Source organism: Lynx canadensis, chromosome B3 (genome assembly GCF_007474595.2).
Source record: "Lynx canadensis isolate LIC74 chromosome B3, mLynCan4.pri.v2, whole genome shotgun sequence".
Lineage (NCBI taxonomy): Eukaryota > Metazoa > Chordata > Mammalia > Carnivora > Felidae > Lynx > Lynx canadensis.
Window position 1 is genome coordinate 54,964,000 of NC_044308.2, and position 17,552 is coordinate 54,981,551.

The 17,552-nt window shown below is 44.1% G+C and overlaps 1 protein-coding gene across 1 annotated transcript in view; it reads left to right on the top strand.

The window, feature by feature from the left end:
• The first annotated feature begins 14,973 nt into the window (after positions 1 to 14,973).
• The window catches only part of FBN1 (fibrillin 1), a 232,954-nt gene continuing 230,375 nt past the window's right edge, over positions 14,974 to 17,552 (top strand). The window contains exon 1 of the mRNA XM_030318235.1: positions 14,974 to 15,156. Coding sequence (XP_030174095.1) covers positions 14,993 to 15,156 — 164 coding nt within the window. The 5' untranslated portion in view covers positions 14,974 to 14,992. The remainder of the gene's footprint in view (positions 15,157 to 17,552) is intronic.

A 17,552-nucleotide genomic window follows, 5' to 3' on the forward strand; every position in this document is an offset into this window, starting at 1 on the left:
TGAGCTGTCAACATAGAGCCCAATGCAGGGCTTGAACTCATGATGAGATCATGACCTGAGCTGAAGTTGGATGCTTAACCAACTGAGCCACCCAGGCACCCCGATACCACATCTTCTTTATCCATTCATCAATTGATGGACATATGGCTTCTTTCCATGATTTGGCTGTTGTTGATAATGCTACTATAAATATTGGAGACCGGTTTTAAACAAAGAATTGTCCTCTCTTAAAAGAATAAAAAACATTTTGCAAAGCTTTTTTTAATTAATGTCATTTGAGTATCCACATGCAGTTATAGTATTTATCATTCACAAATCATCCAGAAGTGAATGGGATACATGAATGTAGTTTCTTAATCATTCCCCAAATTCTGACCCCAAATGGAGATTTGTAGGTCTTTTTTTGCTTGGTATTTGCCAGGAGCAGAGTCTGTCTCTCTTTAGTTACTCAAAATTCCTACCCTTCTTGTCATCAGAATCTGTTTCCCAAAATGTATCTGAAACTCAAAGGACAAATGCTGGTTAACAATAGGGTTATCCCTTCCAGGTTGATTTGTATGTTTATTAGGAATCAAAACTCTAAACTATCAACTATAGGAAAATGCAATTTTAATTAGCTGGTAAGTATAATTTCTTATAGATACTCACCAGTGTTAACCTCCAGTCTCCAAAACAACCATCTACATCTCCTTTGCCTACTGGCTACTCCAGCCCAGCTGAGCTGCCTTTAACACAGCCACATACAACCAGTAATAAACATCAAACTCACCATCTTCTCCCTTTTACATTCCCAGATTCTCTCCTCTTCCAGTCCTCATTTCTGTTCATCCCCATCCAACCAGTTTCAAGTCTCACTGTTGTCTTCACCTTCACCTGTCTGTTGTTTTTCATATCCAATCATTTACCCGGCCATGATGGCTCTACCATGAAATCACACAGTAATTTTTCTATTCTGTTTCATGTGTGCTGCCACATCCCTGGAACTCATCCTCAATACTGAGACCCACAGGCTGCATTAGCTTCCTGACCTCTTTTCTTTTCTTTTCTTTTTTTTATTTTTTTTATTTTTTTTTCAACATTTATTTATTTTTGGGACAGAGAGAGACAGAGCATGAACGGGGGAGGGGCAGAGAGAGGGAGACACAGAATCGGAAACAGGCTCCGGGCTCTGAGCCATCAGCCCAGAGCCTGACGCGGGGCTCGAACTCACGGACTGCGAGATGGTGACCTGGCTGAAGTCGGACGCTTAACCGACTGCGCCACCCAGGCGCCCCTCCTGACCTCTTTTCTTAAAAGATTTCTGTTCCTCACTCCCTTCAGCATGGTGACAAAAAATTCATTTTCTAAATCATGTCATTCCCCTGTTCTATGTTCCCTCTCTCTCTGTCTCTCTCCCTTTGTGTGTGTGTGTGTGTGTGTGTGTGTGTGTGTGTGTGTGTTTGTGTGAGACAGTATGAGAGTGAGTGAATAGGGGGAGGGGCAGACAGAGGGAGAGAGAGAGAGAGAGAGAATTCTTAAGCAGGCTCCCTGCCCAACATGGAGCCAGATGTGGAGCTTGATCTCAGGACATTGAGATCGTGACCTGGACCAAATGAAATCAAGAGTCAGAAGCTTGACTGACTAAGCCATCCAGGTTCCCCTTATGCTCTATATTCTTTAATGAGGATATTTCCTGAAGTCCTCAATCTTCTGGTCTCACTTCCTAATCTAGTCTTTCACTCTTTTCCCCCTTTATAGGCCACCTGGTTTTGTCCATTTTCTAAACAGGTTGTATACTTCCCTGTCTTTGGTCCTCCCTGTACAAGAGTTCCTTTTCCCATAGGAGAGAAGAGCTCTACTATTTATCTGTAAAATACTGTCCCAAGTTTTCTACCTTTGGTTTATCTCTTCTTTTCTCCATGGCCTCTCTGGCATAGATCTCTCAATTCCTCCTCTGAATATCTAGAACTCCAATTCTCTACCTACTTAGTACATAAGTATATACTGCTGTATATTGTTAGTTCCATTTTCTTAGTGTACCGAGTTAAAAATATTATATTAGACATAACTATGACACCGTGTCACCTTTTAGCTGAAGGAGGATCCCAGGCTGGTCCTTTCCTTTTGTGGAACACATGGGAGAAGCTGAGAGAAAGGAGAAATAACTCTACCCAACAAAGGGCTTGTGGACAGGGAGATAGGCTGAAGAATTCCAGGAGGAAGAATCCTAGTACTTTAAAAAATTTATTTACTTGTTGTTAAATTCAAGTATAATTAACATATGGTGTTATATTAGTTTCAGGTAAAAAATTTATTTACTTGTTGTTAAATTCAAGTATAATTAACATATGGTGTTATATTAGTTTCAGGTGTACAATCTAGAGTTAGCACTTCCCTACATCACCCGGTGCTCATCACGGTAAGTATACTCTCATCCCCTCCACCTGTTTCACCCATCTTCCGACCTACCTCCCCTCTGGTTTGTTCTTACATTTACGAGTCTGGTGGGTTTTTTTTGTTGTTTTTTTTCTTCTTTTTTCTTTGTTTTTGTTTCTTAAATTCCACATATAAATGAAACCATATGGTATTTGTCTTTCTCTGACTGACTTATTTCATTCAGCATTACACCCTCTAGGTACATCTATGTTGTTGCAAAAGCCAAGATTTCATTCTTTGTTTTTATAGCTGAGTAATATTCTATTGTGTGTGTGCATATATATTTATGTATTATATATATGCACACACACAAACACCCCCCCCATCTTTATCCATTCATCTATCAATGAAAATAGATACTGGGCTGCTTCCATCATTTGGTTATTTAAAATAATATGCTGCAATAAACATAGAGGTGCATGTGTCTTTTGAGTTAATGTTTTTGTTTTCTTGGGTAATACCCAGTAGTGGAATTATTGGATTATATGGTATTTTATTTTAAATTTTTTGAGGAACCTCTGTACTGTTTTCTACAGTGGCTAATTAGGCTAGCACTTTGATCTTGGACTTCCCAGCCTCCAGAACTGTGAGAAAGAAATGCCTGTTACCCAAGCCACCCAGTCTATGGTATTTTGTTATGGCAGCCTGAACAGATACAGTGTGACACTGTGGAGTTTGGCTTTCAGGTTCAGAGAAGAAGGGCTAACTCTTACGTGCCCCTCCACACACATTCTTATCTAGTCTGTAAATTCTTTTGGGACAATATCTTTTACTTCTCATTATCCCATGCAATACCAAGCAGTATTGTGAATGTAAGAAATCCACGTGCTAACCTGTCTTTGGTATTTCTGGACTTCTGTGCCTCTCTTCACCCAATTCCAACAGACCTGTCATAGTCTTTGGTGGGTATTCCAATGAGGTGGATGTGTCCTAGTGACTATGTAAGAAGATCCATTAGGGTTTTGGAAGAAGATAAAATGGGAAAAATACGTAATATCATGATATATAGGAAATATATATTTTGTCATTCAGGTGACCAAAATATATTTCTCATATATATTTGAGTTTTGTCCACAGTTCCTGGCTCACAACTCCCAAAACTCTTGGAATTTCCTGAGTGATAAGAGCAATGGGAGCACCTTTTGTTATATATATTGGGCCTCTTTTCCTCAGTTCCTGAAAAGCTTCAGAGCCAAAAAGGTGAAATAGGTGTCTTGTTATTCATAACAAGTCCCTTTCCACCACCATTGGGTTTATGTTAATGAATGTATTTGGGAAATCACCTAAGGATGGGGGGCTGGTTGCCAGCAGAACCAACCATGAACAGAGGGGTAGAACTTTCAGTCCCAACCCCTGATTCTTGGGGAGAAGAGATGGGCTGGAAGTTGAATCAAGCACCAATGTCCAGTGAATTAGTCAATCATGCCTATGTAATGAAGCTTCTATAAAAACACAAAAACGAGAGGATTTGGAGAGCTTCCCGATCGGTGAACTTGTTGACATTTAGGGAGAGTGGTGCACTCAGAAATGGCATGGAAGCTCTTCCTCCTGTCCCAGGCATCTCTTCCATCTGGCTGTTCCCAAGTTACCTGCTTTATAATAAACCTGTGATCTGGTACGTAAAATGTTTCTCTGAGTTGTAAGCTACTTTAGCAGATGAATTAAACCCAAGGAGGGTCATGGGAACATCTGATTTATAGCCATTCAGTCAGAAGTACAGGTGACAACCTGGACTTAGGATTGGCATCTGAAGGGGAGGGGGGCAGTCTTGTTGAGTGAGATCCTTAACCTACAACCCAAGAAGGGGGTTGTTGGAACTTACAGTCTGTAGCCGGTTAGTCAGAAGCACAGATAACAACATGAGTATGTGATTGGCATCTCAAGTGGAGGGCAGTCTCGTGAGACTGAGTCCTTAACCTGTAGAATCTGATGCTATCTCTGGTAGATAATGTCAGAACTGGGTTGCATTGTAGGATACCTAGCTGGGGTCCAAGAACTGCTCCTTGGTTTTGTAAGGGAAGCCCCACCCCACATACCTTGGAAATTGTGCACAGAATCCCTTTACATATATATGCATGCATACAAAATAATCCTATAAATTTTAATTTTTTGTATGTTTTAGAAAGTACGTACAAAGTAGAATTTGCATACAGTATAAACTGCCTTGTAATTATAACATTAGTATTGTAAATTTCCTTTGAGAGGATCAAATTCAGGATTTCTATACCTGGATATACTTCAGTGAGCTGGTCGCTTTAGAAATACAGATACCTAGGCCACATCTCAGACCTATGAATCAGCATGGTGTGAGTATCAGGGACAGGAATCTGAAGTTTGACAAGCTTCTTAGTTCAACTTGAAGCAACCCATCCATAGTTCTGCTCTTCATTGAAATATAAACCCCCTCATTTTCTTGAAGAGGAAATTGAGGCTCCTGGAAGGCAAGTGACTTGCCAAGGACACAGCAGATTGGTAGCATAGACCAGACCAGGACCCACGTCTGTCTTTTAATCCGTGCTTGTTCTTTCCCTATTTCTGTGGTTGACTTTCAAGCTACAGGCATTGTTTTCTAGACTTTCCCAGACTCTCCCTTCTCCCATTCTATCACTCTAGACACTTCCCAGGGGTTGGTTATCTGTGGAAAGTTATCTAGTATGATGTCATTAATATTGTTGCTAGCAGAAAATCACATAGAAATACAGCAAGTTCCTGCTGCAGCATGTTATGTTGCACAAATAGCTTGATTTCCAAATGGAACAGAAGGCAATTTTCGGCTTACTAAGCCATACCTATTGTGATTGAAAAATATGAAAGCATTTGAGCTTTTGTAGATATAAGAAACACAAATGAAGGGTGTCTGACAAACCTATTGTCAACCTAGGTGAGTGGATGCATGGTGATCTTGGCAACGGAAGCAGAAAATTTAGGGGTAGGAACAGGTTTAGGAAGTTTGCTGATGCATCAGTTATCTATTTTTGTGGAATAAATTACCTCAAAACTTAGTGGCTGCAAACACCACACATTTATTATCTCAGTTTCTGTGGCTCACTGTGAGTACTGCCTAGCTGTGTGTCTTGGATCCATGTCTCTCACAGCTGCAATCAAGTTGTTGGCTGGGGTTGTAGTCTCTGTTGAAGACTTCCAAGGTCTTCCTGGTTGTTAGTAGAAGTGGCTTCATCCGGAGCTGTTGTCCTGAGGGCTTTAGGTCTTCCCTTGCTGTCAGAGTCTCTCAGTTCCTTGCCACAGGGTCTCTCCATAGGGCAGCTCAGAACATAACAGCTGGCTTCCAGCAACATGAGCAAGCAGAAGAGCAAGAAAGGGCAAGAAAGATGGAATCCAGAGTCTTTCTGTAACTTAATATCAGAAGTGACATCTCATCAACTCTGCCACCCTGTAGCTGCTAGAAGTGAGTCACTAGGTCTAGCCCATACTCAAGGGAAGGAGATTACCCCAGGGCGTGAGTACCAAGAGGTGGAGATCTTTGGGGGTGATCTTGGAGGCTGCTGCCCAGCCTGTGGGAGGATGAGGTGGAGACACCCAGCAGGAACTTGGACTGCTAAATTTGAACCTCTAGGGAGGTATCTGGGCTGGAGATACAGATCTGGGAATTAGTAGCATTTTATGAGCAGGAGGTGAAATCATGGGAATAGATAAAGTCATCCAGGAAGAACATTTTTTTCAAGGTATCTACCATTTACTAGTATCCATGAATTACTAACTTCTTAGAGAAAATTCAAGTTGCAAGTAGAAACAAAAACATGTAGAAAAAGGTAAATGTCACCAAGGAAAGCTACTTGCCATTCCTAACTTGGTTAAAACTTTGAGATTGGCCATGGAAACTTGGGTTAGGCCATGTGGCATTTCCTGGTATGATTAGAATATTATTAAGATCCTGAGGAAAGCTTGTTGTCCATTGAACTTCCTTAAGATAGGTGACTAATTGAAACCTGGAACTCTCCTGATGAAGAGAAACAAAGCCTCGTGTGTTTGTCCTCTGTCAATTTTAAACTACAGATCTGATGGATCTCAGTGTTTCCAACAAGTTTGGGTGATGAATACTGTAAATATTCATATAATATGATTAATCATGGTCATTTAAAGGCCTCCTCCCACAGGCCCACGGGACCCCTCCCCTTCATAAGCACCCGGCCCAGGGTGTGTCACAGAAGCCTTGGAGAGCTAGAGGTGTGTCACAGTGAAGGATGGGGAAACACCTCATAGGGCTCCTTTGGCCCATGATCTTTCCTCCCTCTGTGCCTTTGCCTCATGCTCATCGGTTCTGCTGGAATGTTCTCCCAGTCTGTTTTATGCAGCCAAATCCTACCCTCCCTTAAAGGCTCTGCTCAAATCCCATCCCTTCCATTAAGTCTTCCTGACTGGACAAGCCCACCCCACCCCACCGCACCTCTCACCTCTCTGGACTTCTGTCCTGGTGTCGTTCATTTTGCAGGCTAATCCCCAGCCATTTTCTGTGCTTGCTTTTGTCTTATTCCTCAGGGGTTGGCAAACTACGGCCCATGGGGCTAATCTGATCCCACTGCCTGTTTTTATGCAGCCTGTAGGTTAAGAATGGCTATTGCATCTTTAGATTGTTGAAAAACTCAAAAGAAGAGTAGTATTTTGTTTCATGTGAATATTACATGAAATTTAAATTCAGTGTCTATAAATATTAACTTTTGTCAGTAAATTTTGTGGAAATTTACTTTCTTTTGCCTCTCTGTCCCACAGAGCCTAAAATGTTTAGTGTCTATCACTTAATGGAAAGTTTGCTGACTTCTACTATAGGCACTTGATGTCTCCCTTCTGAGGGAGGGTGTAACTTTTCCCGGAGGACACAGTGCTGACGCTTTATCGTGGCCTTTGCAGGGTCTACCGTAGTGTGGAGCCCAGAGCTGGTGTTTGGTTAATTCTGTTGGATGTAGCTGAGATAAGGCATTTTTAATTTGTGATGGATACAATGTTATGTCCTTTCTTGCTGTCCAGGCCTTTTCTCTCTTCCCCTCTGTGTTGGGCTGGTATCTGTTATGTCTGGTAGAAAAAAATGACAGGGAATACCAGGGTGGGTCACAGAACTCATGGCAAACACAAATGAAATGAAGTCTGGGAACCAGAGCTTTTGTTTTGGGTGGGGAGGAACTGTTTGCTTTGGGGGATTGAGGTAATGAAAGTTATTTCACTAACATAATTTAACAGTTGCACATGCTTTCTGCCAGAAGTACAACTCGGCAAGCCTCACCCAGGAACCCTGTCTGCAAAATGTGAAGATTAAACACCACAGTGTTGAACAAATTCTCCTCCCTGTTTGGCAGAACAAAAAACAAAAAACTACATATACACCTTGGTTAGACTCTGTGAAATGCACCATATGGACACAGACTAGAGAGGGAAGCAAAAAAAAAAAAAAATTGTGTTAGTAGGTGGGATCATAGGAAGATACTTCCAAAGAATACACTTTTCTTTAAGTCGCTAAAATATTGCTACAATAAATAAAACCTCTGAAAATAATTAAAATGAAAAAAATTGTATTCCTTCTCTAGCATGCACAAATTTTAAGCTTTTTTTTTTTCTTTTTCACTCTCCGCCCCCTTCACAAAGCCAGAATTTTATGTTGAAGCAGTACATTTTAGGATCCTGAGTATAAATATAGACAAAAACATGTACAAATTTTCCTTAAGAGGAATATCATTGTCATTTTAAACTGCTCTTCCTTAAACCTCACATTCTCTAAAACTGTAAAATGGGAATAACATTACTAACTTCCCACTGAACACAGTGCTTGCATACTCCAGGCTTAGTAAATGGTAGTTGTCACCATAAGGGTCTCCAATGCCCTAGACCTTGTGATTCCTACAGGCAGATATGGCATCTTCTTCACAGTTGAATAGCCAGCTTCTGATAGTGGCTGGCACATTGTGCCTGACTTTCAACTGAAATTGGTTAGATGAATAAATGAGCTACACAATAATAATAATAAAAAGAAATGGGACATACATAGAGGTAGTCTGCCAACAAGCAGACTTCATTTCTTTTTCAAAGCCAAGACCCATTCATCCATATTACCTTGCAAGATGGAACAACTAAAGCACAGTCAATGGGACATGGCAGGGCTCCATCAATAGCTGGAGAGCCTTAAGGCTTTCCTCCATACACAGAGCGATAAGGAAGAATAGGGTGAGGTGTTTAAGTGGCCATCGTATCGCCATCTTGAAAGGAAGTTAATGTATGTATCTGTTCATTTCACAAATATGCAATGAGCACCCGCTATGTACAAGGAATTGTTCCGTGGGATGGGATGTGAGGAGGAGCTAGAAACCAAAGCAGAGAGGCAGGGAAGTTGAGGGAAGAGGCAGGGTAGCTGTTATGATCTTTCCATTTCCTAGGGAGATCTTAGTGACTGCAGCATGGAGTAAACGGTGCTCTCAAACAGGATGCCGTGTAGATTCAGACTGCAGTGAAGCGCAGGGAATGAAATGTCAGCTTCCCAGAAGACTTGGTATTAGTATGGGTAATACCATGTGTTATGGATACTGGGAGTGGCTCCCATTTACATCAACCCCAGATCTTGACTGAGGTTTCTGTGGGAGGTGGATGAGACAGCAGTGATGACTTGAAAAGTACCCTTGACTTATTGTCAGAGGCATGGTTCTGAATCTAGCCCTGCCTCTAAGACTAGTTTTTGGAATGTAAGCCAGTTTCTTAACGTTTCTGAATATGAGCTTATTCATCTATTAACAATGGAGACAGAAGTATTTTCCCTTATAAGTTTGTATTAGTTACCTATTCCTGTATAATAGACCACCCTAAAAATTAAGAGGCTTAAAACTACAATGATACATTTATTCTGTGAGTTCACTGGGAAATTCTTCTGTTGATCTACTGGGCTCACATTTGTAGCTGCATTTAGCTGGCAGCTTGGTGAGGGTGTTAACTTAGTTAGCCAAGACATAGTTTTTCATTCCCTACTCCTTTAAGGTGTGGCCATCTCAGGCCAACGTTTGCACCAACATCTCAAGGCAAAAGAGGGAGCTGCAAGGTCTCTTAAGGTTTAGCCTTGGAAGTCATACAATGTCACTCCTACCATATTTCTATTGGTTAAGGGAAGCCACAGACCAGCTCAGGTTCAAAGGGTTGGGAAATAGTATTTACTTCTTGATGAAAGATGATAGGAAATCTTTTGCAATCTACCATAAAATTGTGGTCAGGATTAAATGAGATTATGAGATTAGGTATTGTTTTCTGATATAAGTAGGTATTATTTCTGCTAGCTATCATATATGCATTATATTTTTGTAACTTCAAAATTCTACAACACTCAGTATAACACTCAACACTCCAGAGCTAGTTTTTTTTTTTAATTTTAAAAATGTTTGTTTATTTTTAAGAGAGAGAGTCAGAATATGAGTGGGGAAGGGACAGAGAGAGACACACACAGAATCCGAAGCAGGCTCCAGGCTCTGAGCTGTCAGCACAGAGCCCGACGTGAGGCTCGAACTCATGAACCATGAAATCATGACCTGAGCAGAAGTCAGACGCTTAACTGACTGAGCCACCCCAATGCCCAAAGATAGTTTTTGATGATATAACTGGTTGTATTATTAAAGATCTATGTGCCACCATCAATGGAAGGAATTAGGACCACATGAGAGTCTTTAGTTAACTCATTTCATGAAGTAATGATTTAGTTTTCATTAAAAGACCTAGAATTTGATTTTAGAGTATTCTTATTCTCTTAGAAATAGTTTATCTCAGTTTACTCAGAACATCCTTGAAAGCTCTTGAGATTGTGCAGGGGACATCTGGACATTGTGTGTGTGTGTGTGTGTGCGCGCGTGTGTGTGTGACAAGTATCAGTGCCCCCAGTTTTTGGTAATAGTGTTTTGGTCATGGCATGCATCTTGTTAGGACAGTACATCAAGATGTTCATCATCCCCTGGCCAGGGTTGTGGGCAGGTTCCTTAAACTAGCTAGGCCAATTGGGACCTAGCCTTGAATTTGAACCCTAGGAGGGATGGCAGAAGGATCAAAATGGTTGGAATTTATTCACCCAAACGGTATTACTTTGAATAGGTTTCTCCACTTGTTTCTGCTGCATCTACCCAGATCTGCATTGGTTCCCATTTTATTCCAGAGTCAGATTCAATGAGCCATATCATAATCTGATAATACTTTAAGCAATTTCTTTTTGTTTAAATTGTCCAGAGTTAGTTTTCTTATAGACAGAGACTGCTGACACAGATATTTATTCAGTAGATATAAAGTAAGGGGAGTGGTCTGGAAGCAAAAATGCCAGAAGATTCTAACTGATCAAACAAAGCCAACAAAGTAGTTATCTTTTCTAAGTTTTCAGGACAGAGAATACAATAATTATGGCAATTGCAGAAAAAAATTATAGTTCACCAAAACAATATATAAATATTCTAGTTGTCAATGCCTAACATAGTGCTTGACATACGCATACATACTATAATTATGTATTATAATTAATACATTATGAAATGAATGATTAAGTTGGGTGCAATGTAGTTTGAACAAGAGAATCATGAGCAAAAATTCCTCATGAATTTGAGGAATTTGAGCAGGTTCACTTACGATGGGTAGAATTCTTTGAAATGAGGAGGAGGAAGAAGGGAATTCTAGCTTGTTGACTTATTTTACAACCAGTGTTAGAAACTGTGATAAGTTTAATGAGAGGTGGCTCCTGAATCAGCAGGCATTGAGAAAAATCTTATTGCAAAGATATGATTTTCTGTATTTCATACTGAATTTTATTACTGGTAACATGCTGCTCTAATATATGCTGATTGCCTAGATAATGGGACTATTTCTTACCTATTTAAAAGTGCATTTCTCTTTCAATGATCAGGATTTTTTTTTCTCTTAATCCCTATGGTTAAGCCATGAGACCTAGTCCCAAAAAGGGGAGTTTGTGGGGCACAGAGCTCCTAACCAATATAAAAAGGAAGTAGAAAGTTCTTGCTCTACTGAAGGAGGAGTCCAAAAAAAAAAAAACAATATAGGAGGACAAAAAGGGCAAAGGCAAGGGCGCTTGGATGGCTCAGTAGGTTGATTGTCCGAGTTCGGCTCAGGTCATGATCTCAGTTTGTGGGTTCAAGCCCCATGTCGGGCTCAGTGCTGACAGCTCTGCTTCGGATTCTGTGTCTCCCTCTCTCTCTCTGCCCCTCCTCTACTCTTCTTTCTCTCTCTTTCAAAAATAAACATCTCTCTCTCTCTCTCAATCAATAAACATTAAAAAATTTTTTTAAAGAAGGGCAAAGGCAAGAAGCAAGCTTTAATGTAAATCTCTCCCTCAGAGGTGAAACTCTGGAAGGCATTTTGGGGTTGAGTTAGGAGTACATAATAGAAATGTTCAGAAATGTTGGAAAGGAGCCTGCAGGGCACCAGGGTTTGCTCTTTGTTTTGTGGGCAAAAGCCTTAGAAAAGCCTGTGTTCAGTTGCTGCTGTACAACATGTCACTAAGCACAAGATTGTAAGAGAGATTACAGTGTCTCACATGTTGCTGGAGTGCAGGGAAAGCAGGCAGAGTTTCCAGATTCTCCAGAGGGTGCAAAACAGTTCAGAGCATTGTGGGCCCTTCCTGGATCTCCAACAGCCCTGCTTCTCTGAGCCATGGTTCCTCTGCACAGATGCTTTTTCCAGTCTGAAAAACTCCCCTACCTTTCCCTACCTAGGGAGCTTTTAAAAAATGCCCACGTTAAGTCTCCATTCTCGGCTATTTAAGCAGAACCTCCTGGGGCTGGGTCATGGTGTCAGATTTATTTTAAGGTCTCAGGTCATTCTACTGTGTAGCCAGGGTTGAGAGCTACTACCGTAAGTCGAGTTACGTGTTTCGACTTAACCTCATTTCCTCAGGAAAGCTTTCCCTGTTCAGTCTCAACCTAGGTGAAGTACCTCTGTTATATATCCTCCAAGCAAGCATCCAGTATTTCTTCCTCATTGCATTTAACAATTGGGTCATTATTTTTTCAAGCTAAGTTTCCCTGTAGACTCTGCTTTGTGAGGGAAAACGAAAGAAAACAAAACAAACATTTCTGCCTTGCTCACCAAGAAGCCAGGTTCAATCATGCACCAATTGGTACATAGCTGGTGCTCAGTAAATACATCTTGGATGAATGATCTCCTCTACTCAATCAAGGATGTGTGACCAAGCCTCCAATTCATTAATCTAAGAGAAGTTTTACAGGTGAGACTTTAAAGTAGACCACATACTTCTAGGACTATGACTTCAAATGGACTCATATTTTTGACAGTTTCACTGTTTTCATCTTTAAGTACACTTGCCATCGCCATTATAATTCTGCGTGGTCAACATTATTATTTCCATCTTACAATCGGAAAGTAGTTAAATAACTTGCCCAGGTCCTTGTACCCTATTATCTAGGCACAAACAGTTGCGAATAAGGAAAGCCCCCTTCAACAAGGTTCCTGTTTGTGCTGAGTTCTTTTTTTTCTGGCTTGACAGCTGTGGCTGCTACACGGGGATTTTCTGGGGTCTCCAGTTCCAGCCGCCAGGGCCCACGGTGCGATTTCCTGCCTTCCGAAGCCTTTATAATGTACAAGGAACACTGGGCCTTATCTACATAAGGATGCTGTAAATACTGTATTCTCCAAAGTCACTGTGCCTTGCTCGTCCTGGAAAGGCAGCCGTGTGTGTGTGTGTGTGTGTGTGTGTGTGTGTGTGTGTGTGTGTGTATGTGTGTGTGTGTGTGTGTGTGTGTGTCTGGGGAGGTGAGCTAGGATTGTCTAGGAGAAGCCCAATCTTAGCTGTGGGCTGGGCAGGAGGACCATTCCTTTACCACCCCCATCCCAAATCTCAGCTTGCAACATTCACAGGCCTCGGAATCAGAGGACTCGCACTCAGACACTTGGAGCATCTTGGATTCATCCTGCGTGCCTTGAAGTGAGCCTCAGAAGAGCTGCCTCGAGTGGGCTCTCGACGCCCAGGGGGCATGTGCCAGCGGCGGCGAACCCTTCCACGACCGCACACCAGCCCCTGCAGCTCCCTGTGCCGCGGCCCCGCGACGCGCCCTGCCCCAGCCTCCCGGACTCGGGTCTCCGCTGCGCGCCCGGCCAGAGAGGAGCAGTGAGGCGGCGCCGGGGAGGCGCGGGCAGCCAGGACGCGTCTCCTCTCGCGCCGGGGTCGCCGGGGCCTCCGGTGCCGCCGTCTCCAACGCGCGTTCTTGGTGCAGGTGGCACAGCTTTCCGCGCCGGCCGGGCTTCCCAGATCACGGGAGAGGCTAATCTCGGGTCTAGACCTCCCAGCGGCAGAGAGGGCTAAACCGCTACTCCACTTCTTGCCATCCCCCCAGCTCCTCACCCCAAAACGAAAAATCCCAGGCCGGGCAGAACCTGATCACCTCTGTCTCCTCCCAGCTGCGCTAATCCTGCGAGCGAGCGAGGGAGGCCCCCGCGCCGAGGCGGTGGCTGGCAAAGGGGAGTGGAAAGGGAGGATGGATGGGGCCGAGGGGTGGGGTGGCGATGAGGGGGATGTAGGAGGGGGTGTCATTTTCTTTTTCTTTCTTTTTTTTAAAAAAGTATTTCTCTCGCGAGAAACCGCTGCGCAGACGATACTTGAAGAGGTGGGGAAAGGAGGGGGCCGCGGGAGCCGCGGCAGAGACTGTGGGTGCCACAGGCGGACAGGCGGCCACAGCTGGGACAGCTGCGGGCGGAGCGGGGCAGCGGCTGCCGCGGGCAGGACCGAGGAACAGCCGCCGCCGCCTCGGGAGCCGGAGCCGCCGCTTCTCCAGTGGGTGCAGCCAGGGTCCCGACAGGGGTCGGGCGGCCACCGGGGTCTGGAGCTGCAGCCACGGAGGCTTTTGCGTTTGCGCCGCGCCGAGGGCAGGGACAGGGACTGGGTGAGGGGCTGTCCCGGAACGTCCACAGCTGGCGCCGGCCCTCCCCTGCCTGACAGCTTCCTGGCCCGGGGCTCCCGGTGCCGGGCTCCGCGTCAGATGCTCGGGGGGCGGTGGCAGCGCCCGGAGCCGGCCGGGGACGGCGCGGCGGGTTTCCAGCCCCGCGGCTTGGCGGAGAGGGCAGTCAGGGAAGTTGGGGCGTTCAAGCGCGCATCGCGCGCCTTTCGTGCCATTAAAAAAAAATAAACCCAGCGAGCCGGCTCCGGGGTTTCGAACCGCTCGGGACATGGGTGCTTTCAGGCGCGCTTTTCAGGCGGCGTCCGGGAGGCCGAGAGGCTGGCTGGAGCCGCGGCCGGCGGGGGCCTGGGCTTGTCGGCCAGCTGTGGACCAAACGGTCTTCACTTACCCAAAGTAACTGCGCCACGCTCAGGCGGCGCGCGGGCTGGGCTCGGGAATGGGGACCCCAAGGCTTCAGCATCCCGATGCCCTGAACGTCTCCCCCGCCTCGGCGATTTGTCTGTTGCAGCTGGCAGGGGCCGCCTGAAGTGGGAGCAGCGCCTGGAGAAGGCGGGAGGAGCCCGGCCCGGGGGACGGGCGGCGGGAGAGCGGGACCCCGGCGGCGCGGCGCGCTTTAGGGCGCAGCGGCGGCCGCGGATCAAGCCCGGGGCGCGGCGAGAGGCTGCGGGAGCCGGCGGCCGCGCGGCATCATGCGGCGAGGAGGGCTGCTGGAGGTCGTCCTGGGATTTACCGTGCTCTTAGCGTCCTACACGAGCCATGGGGCCGACGCCAATTTGGAGGCTGGGAACGTGAAGGAAACCAGAGCCAGCCGGGCCAAGAGAAGAGGCGGCGGAGGACACGACGCGCTTAAAGGGTAATGGAACGGGCCAGCTCCTTTGGCGTGGGTCTCCCCTCCCTCTTCTCCCGAGTATCACGATCCAGAGGGAACGGACAGGGCCGATTCTTGACACCGGAAAGATCCTTGAGAAGATCTCCTGGGGCTACCTTAGAAGTGCAGGGGGTGTCCGGCCCTTGCCCAGTTCGAGGCTAAACCGCTTTGCTGCAACGCTTTAAAGATTGCTGCCCCAGAGGAGATGTCATGGTGAAAAGGAATCTTGGGCCATTGTCGAGGCCGATTTTTGGAGGCGAGAAGGGTTTTTTGAGGAAGAAGGGGAGGAGCTGCCACTGAGAGGCGAGGAGAAGCCCATTCCTTTCCCTTCAGGCCAATTCCGGTTGTGTTCAGGGCAAAGTGCTTGCCTCGTGGGCACCTTTGCAGATGCTCTTTTGGTGAGGGGGCAAGGAGGGGAAGGGAGTCTAATGACAGGCAGAGAAGACACAGTCAATGGTTGGCTCTCCACCGAGTTATGCTTATGAAAATTACGGACTGAATTTTCTGGTTGATACTGCCTTTGTGATGTCTGCACTGGAAGCGGAGCAGGGCAACTATTTTGAGAACTTGGGTTCTTTTGGGTTCTCACGGGCTCTTCATTTCATTGGGGGCAGTCATGCTTATGTGGACGGCCTTAAACGGGTGTTTTTAACCGGTGATGTATGTGTGATGTACATGGAATTGAGCATTTCCCGGGCTTCCTAAAGTCCCTATTACAGGAAATGTTTCAGCAGGAAGTATTTACACTAGGCAGGTTGATGGTGTAAGGACTGTCAGTTCCCTGAATTGAAGAAGGGTGGGAATATATTTCCCTTAAAATTGTTCAGATTGAACGAAAAACCTGTCCTTGTGAGATTGTTTAAATTCAAGCCCCCATAGAAGTAGTAGGATAAACTGTAAATTTTATCTCCTTGGAGGAGTCTGTGAAATGACCCCAGACAGTATGCACATACAGAGGTTCTTTTGATTCTCATTGTTGCTTCTTTTTGAGTAACTCTGTAGCTTGATTATATGATCCCGAGTCATCAGGTGATGGTGTCCAATCTGATATGCGGCTGAACGTTTCCTTTATTCCTTTTTGTTATGGGATATTTTAATGAGATATATGTAATAAAATTTGTGTTTGTATGGCCTAGGTGCAGGAAGAAAAAAGTGCAGTAAACTGAATGGACCAGCTTTTGAGTCTTGGTCTAGACCAGGGACAAGGTGACTGCCAGGGCCAAGCACTTCGGCTGCGGTAAAATATGCATGATTTTCTGGCCCCAGGAAATAGTTATGATTAATTTAGTTCCATCTTGGCCTTTGTGGAAAATAAATCCAGGATTCCAACAGTGCTGGAAAGGAAATTTGCTTATCATGTTAAGCCTGATTCTGATTAGACAGCAGACATTCATTGCTGTGCAAGGCCCATGGCAAGTTCAACACATGGACTAAAACTCTGATTTTCATACGTTCTCAAAAGGACCTGATTTAGTCTAGTATTTTTCCTTAAAAAAAAAAAATCTCTGCTATATATATTATCATAATAGCTCAGCTCGATGGCATTGCTCCTATAGGAAGAAAGGAAGTGGGGTTTAAATTTGTGGATGAAAGTCTGCAGGGAGACATCAGGCCCAGCCAGACATTTGTCTCATCTCTGTGCTAACACCAACCAGCCTGTTTCCTTGGGAGGCACAAACTCAATGTGAAAACAGAAACTGAGCTTTACTTTGTTGCTTAACAGAATGTCCATAGATTTACTCATACCACCACTTATTTCTCTTGGGTTTTCCTTTTTTTTTTTACAATTACAGGGCAACACCTCTCTGTGTTCTTCTTCATAGTATTTGGTTACTAACATAGATGTTACTCTATTGCAAGCTATTCATAGAGCCTTCCTAAAAACCTGTTATTAATAGAAGAGTGATTATGAGTGTGCCTCCTTCTCATGTTATCTATAAGACTTTACATAAAGATTTGAAAAATAATTATAGTTAACATTTGCTGTGTAATATATCATATACTAATATAAAGGTTTTTATTTTTAGTCTTCTCATGTTATCTATAAGGTTTTATAGGTATATACAGATATATAGATAGATATAGATATATAGATATATGGGGAGGTAAAAAAGTAATAATTTAAAAGGATATACAGTTAAAAGTCTTTCCCTCTTACCTCGCAGACACCATTTTTGTAAAACTATTATAGGCATATATGTGCATATTGAGATATATATTTGTATACACGTACATACATATACGTATATGTATACTGTGTATCCTATTTAATACATGCAATATACTGTACATACTGTTCTGAACCTTGCTCACTTCTATATATCTTTAGTGCCTCCATCTGTTAATTCATATGGATCTAACTTGTGCCTTCTCTTGGTGCA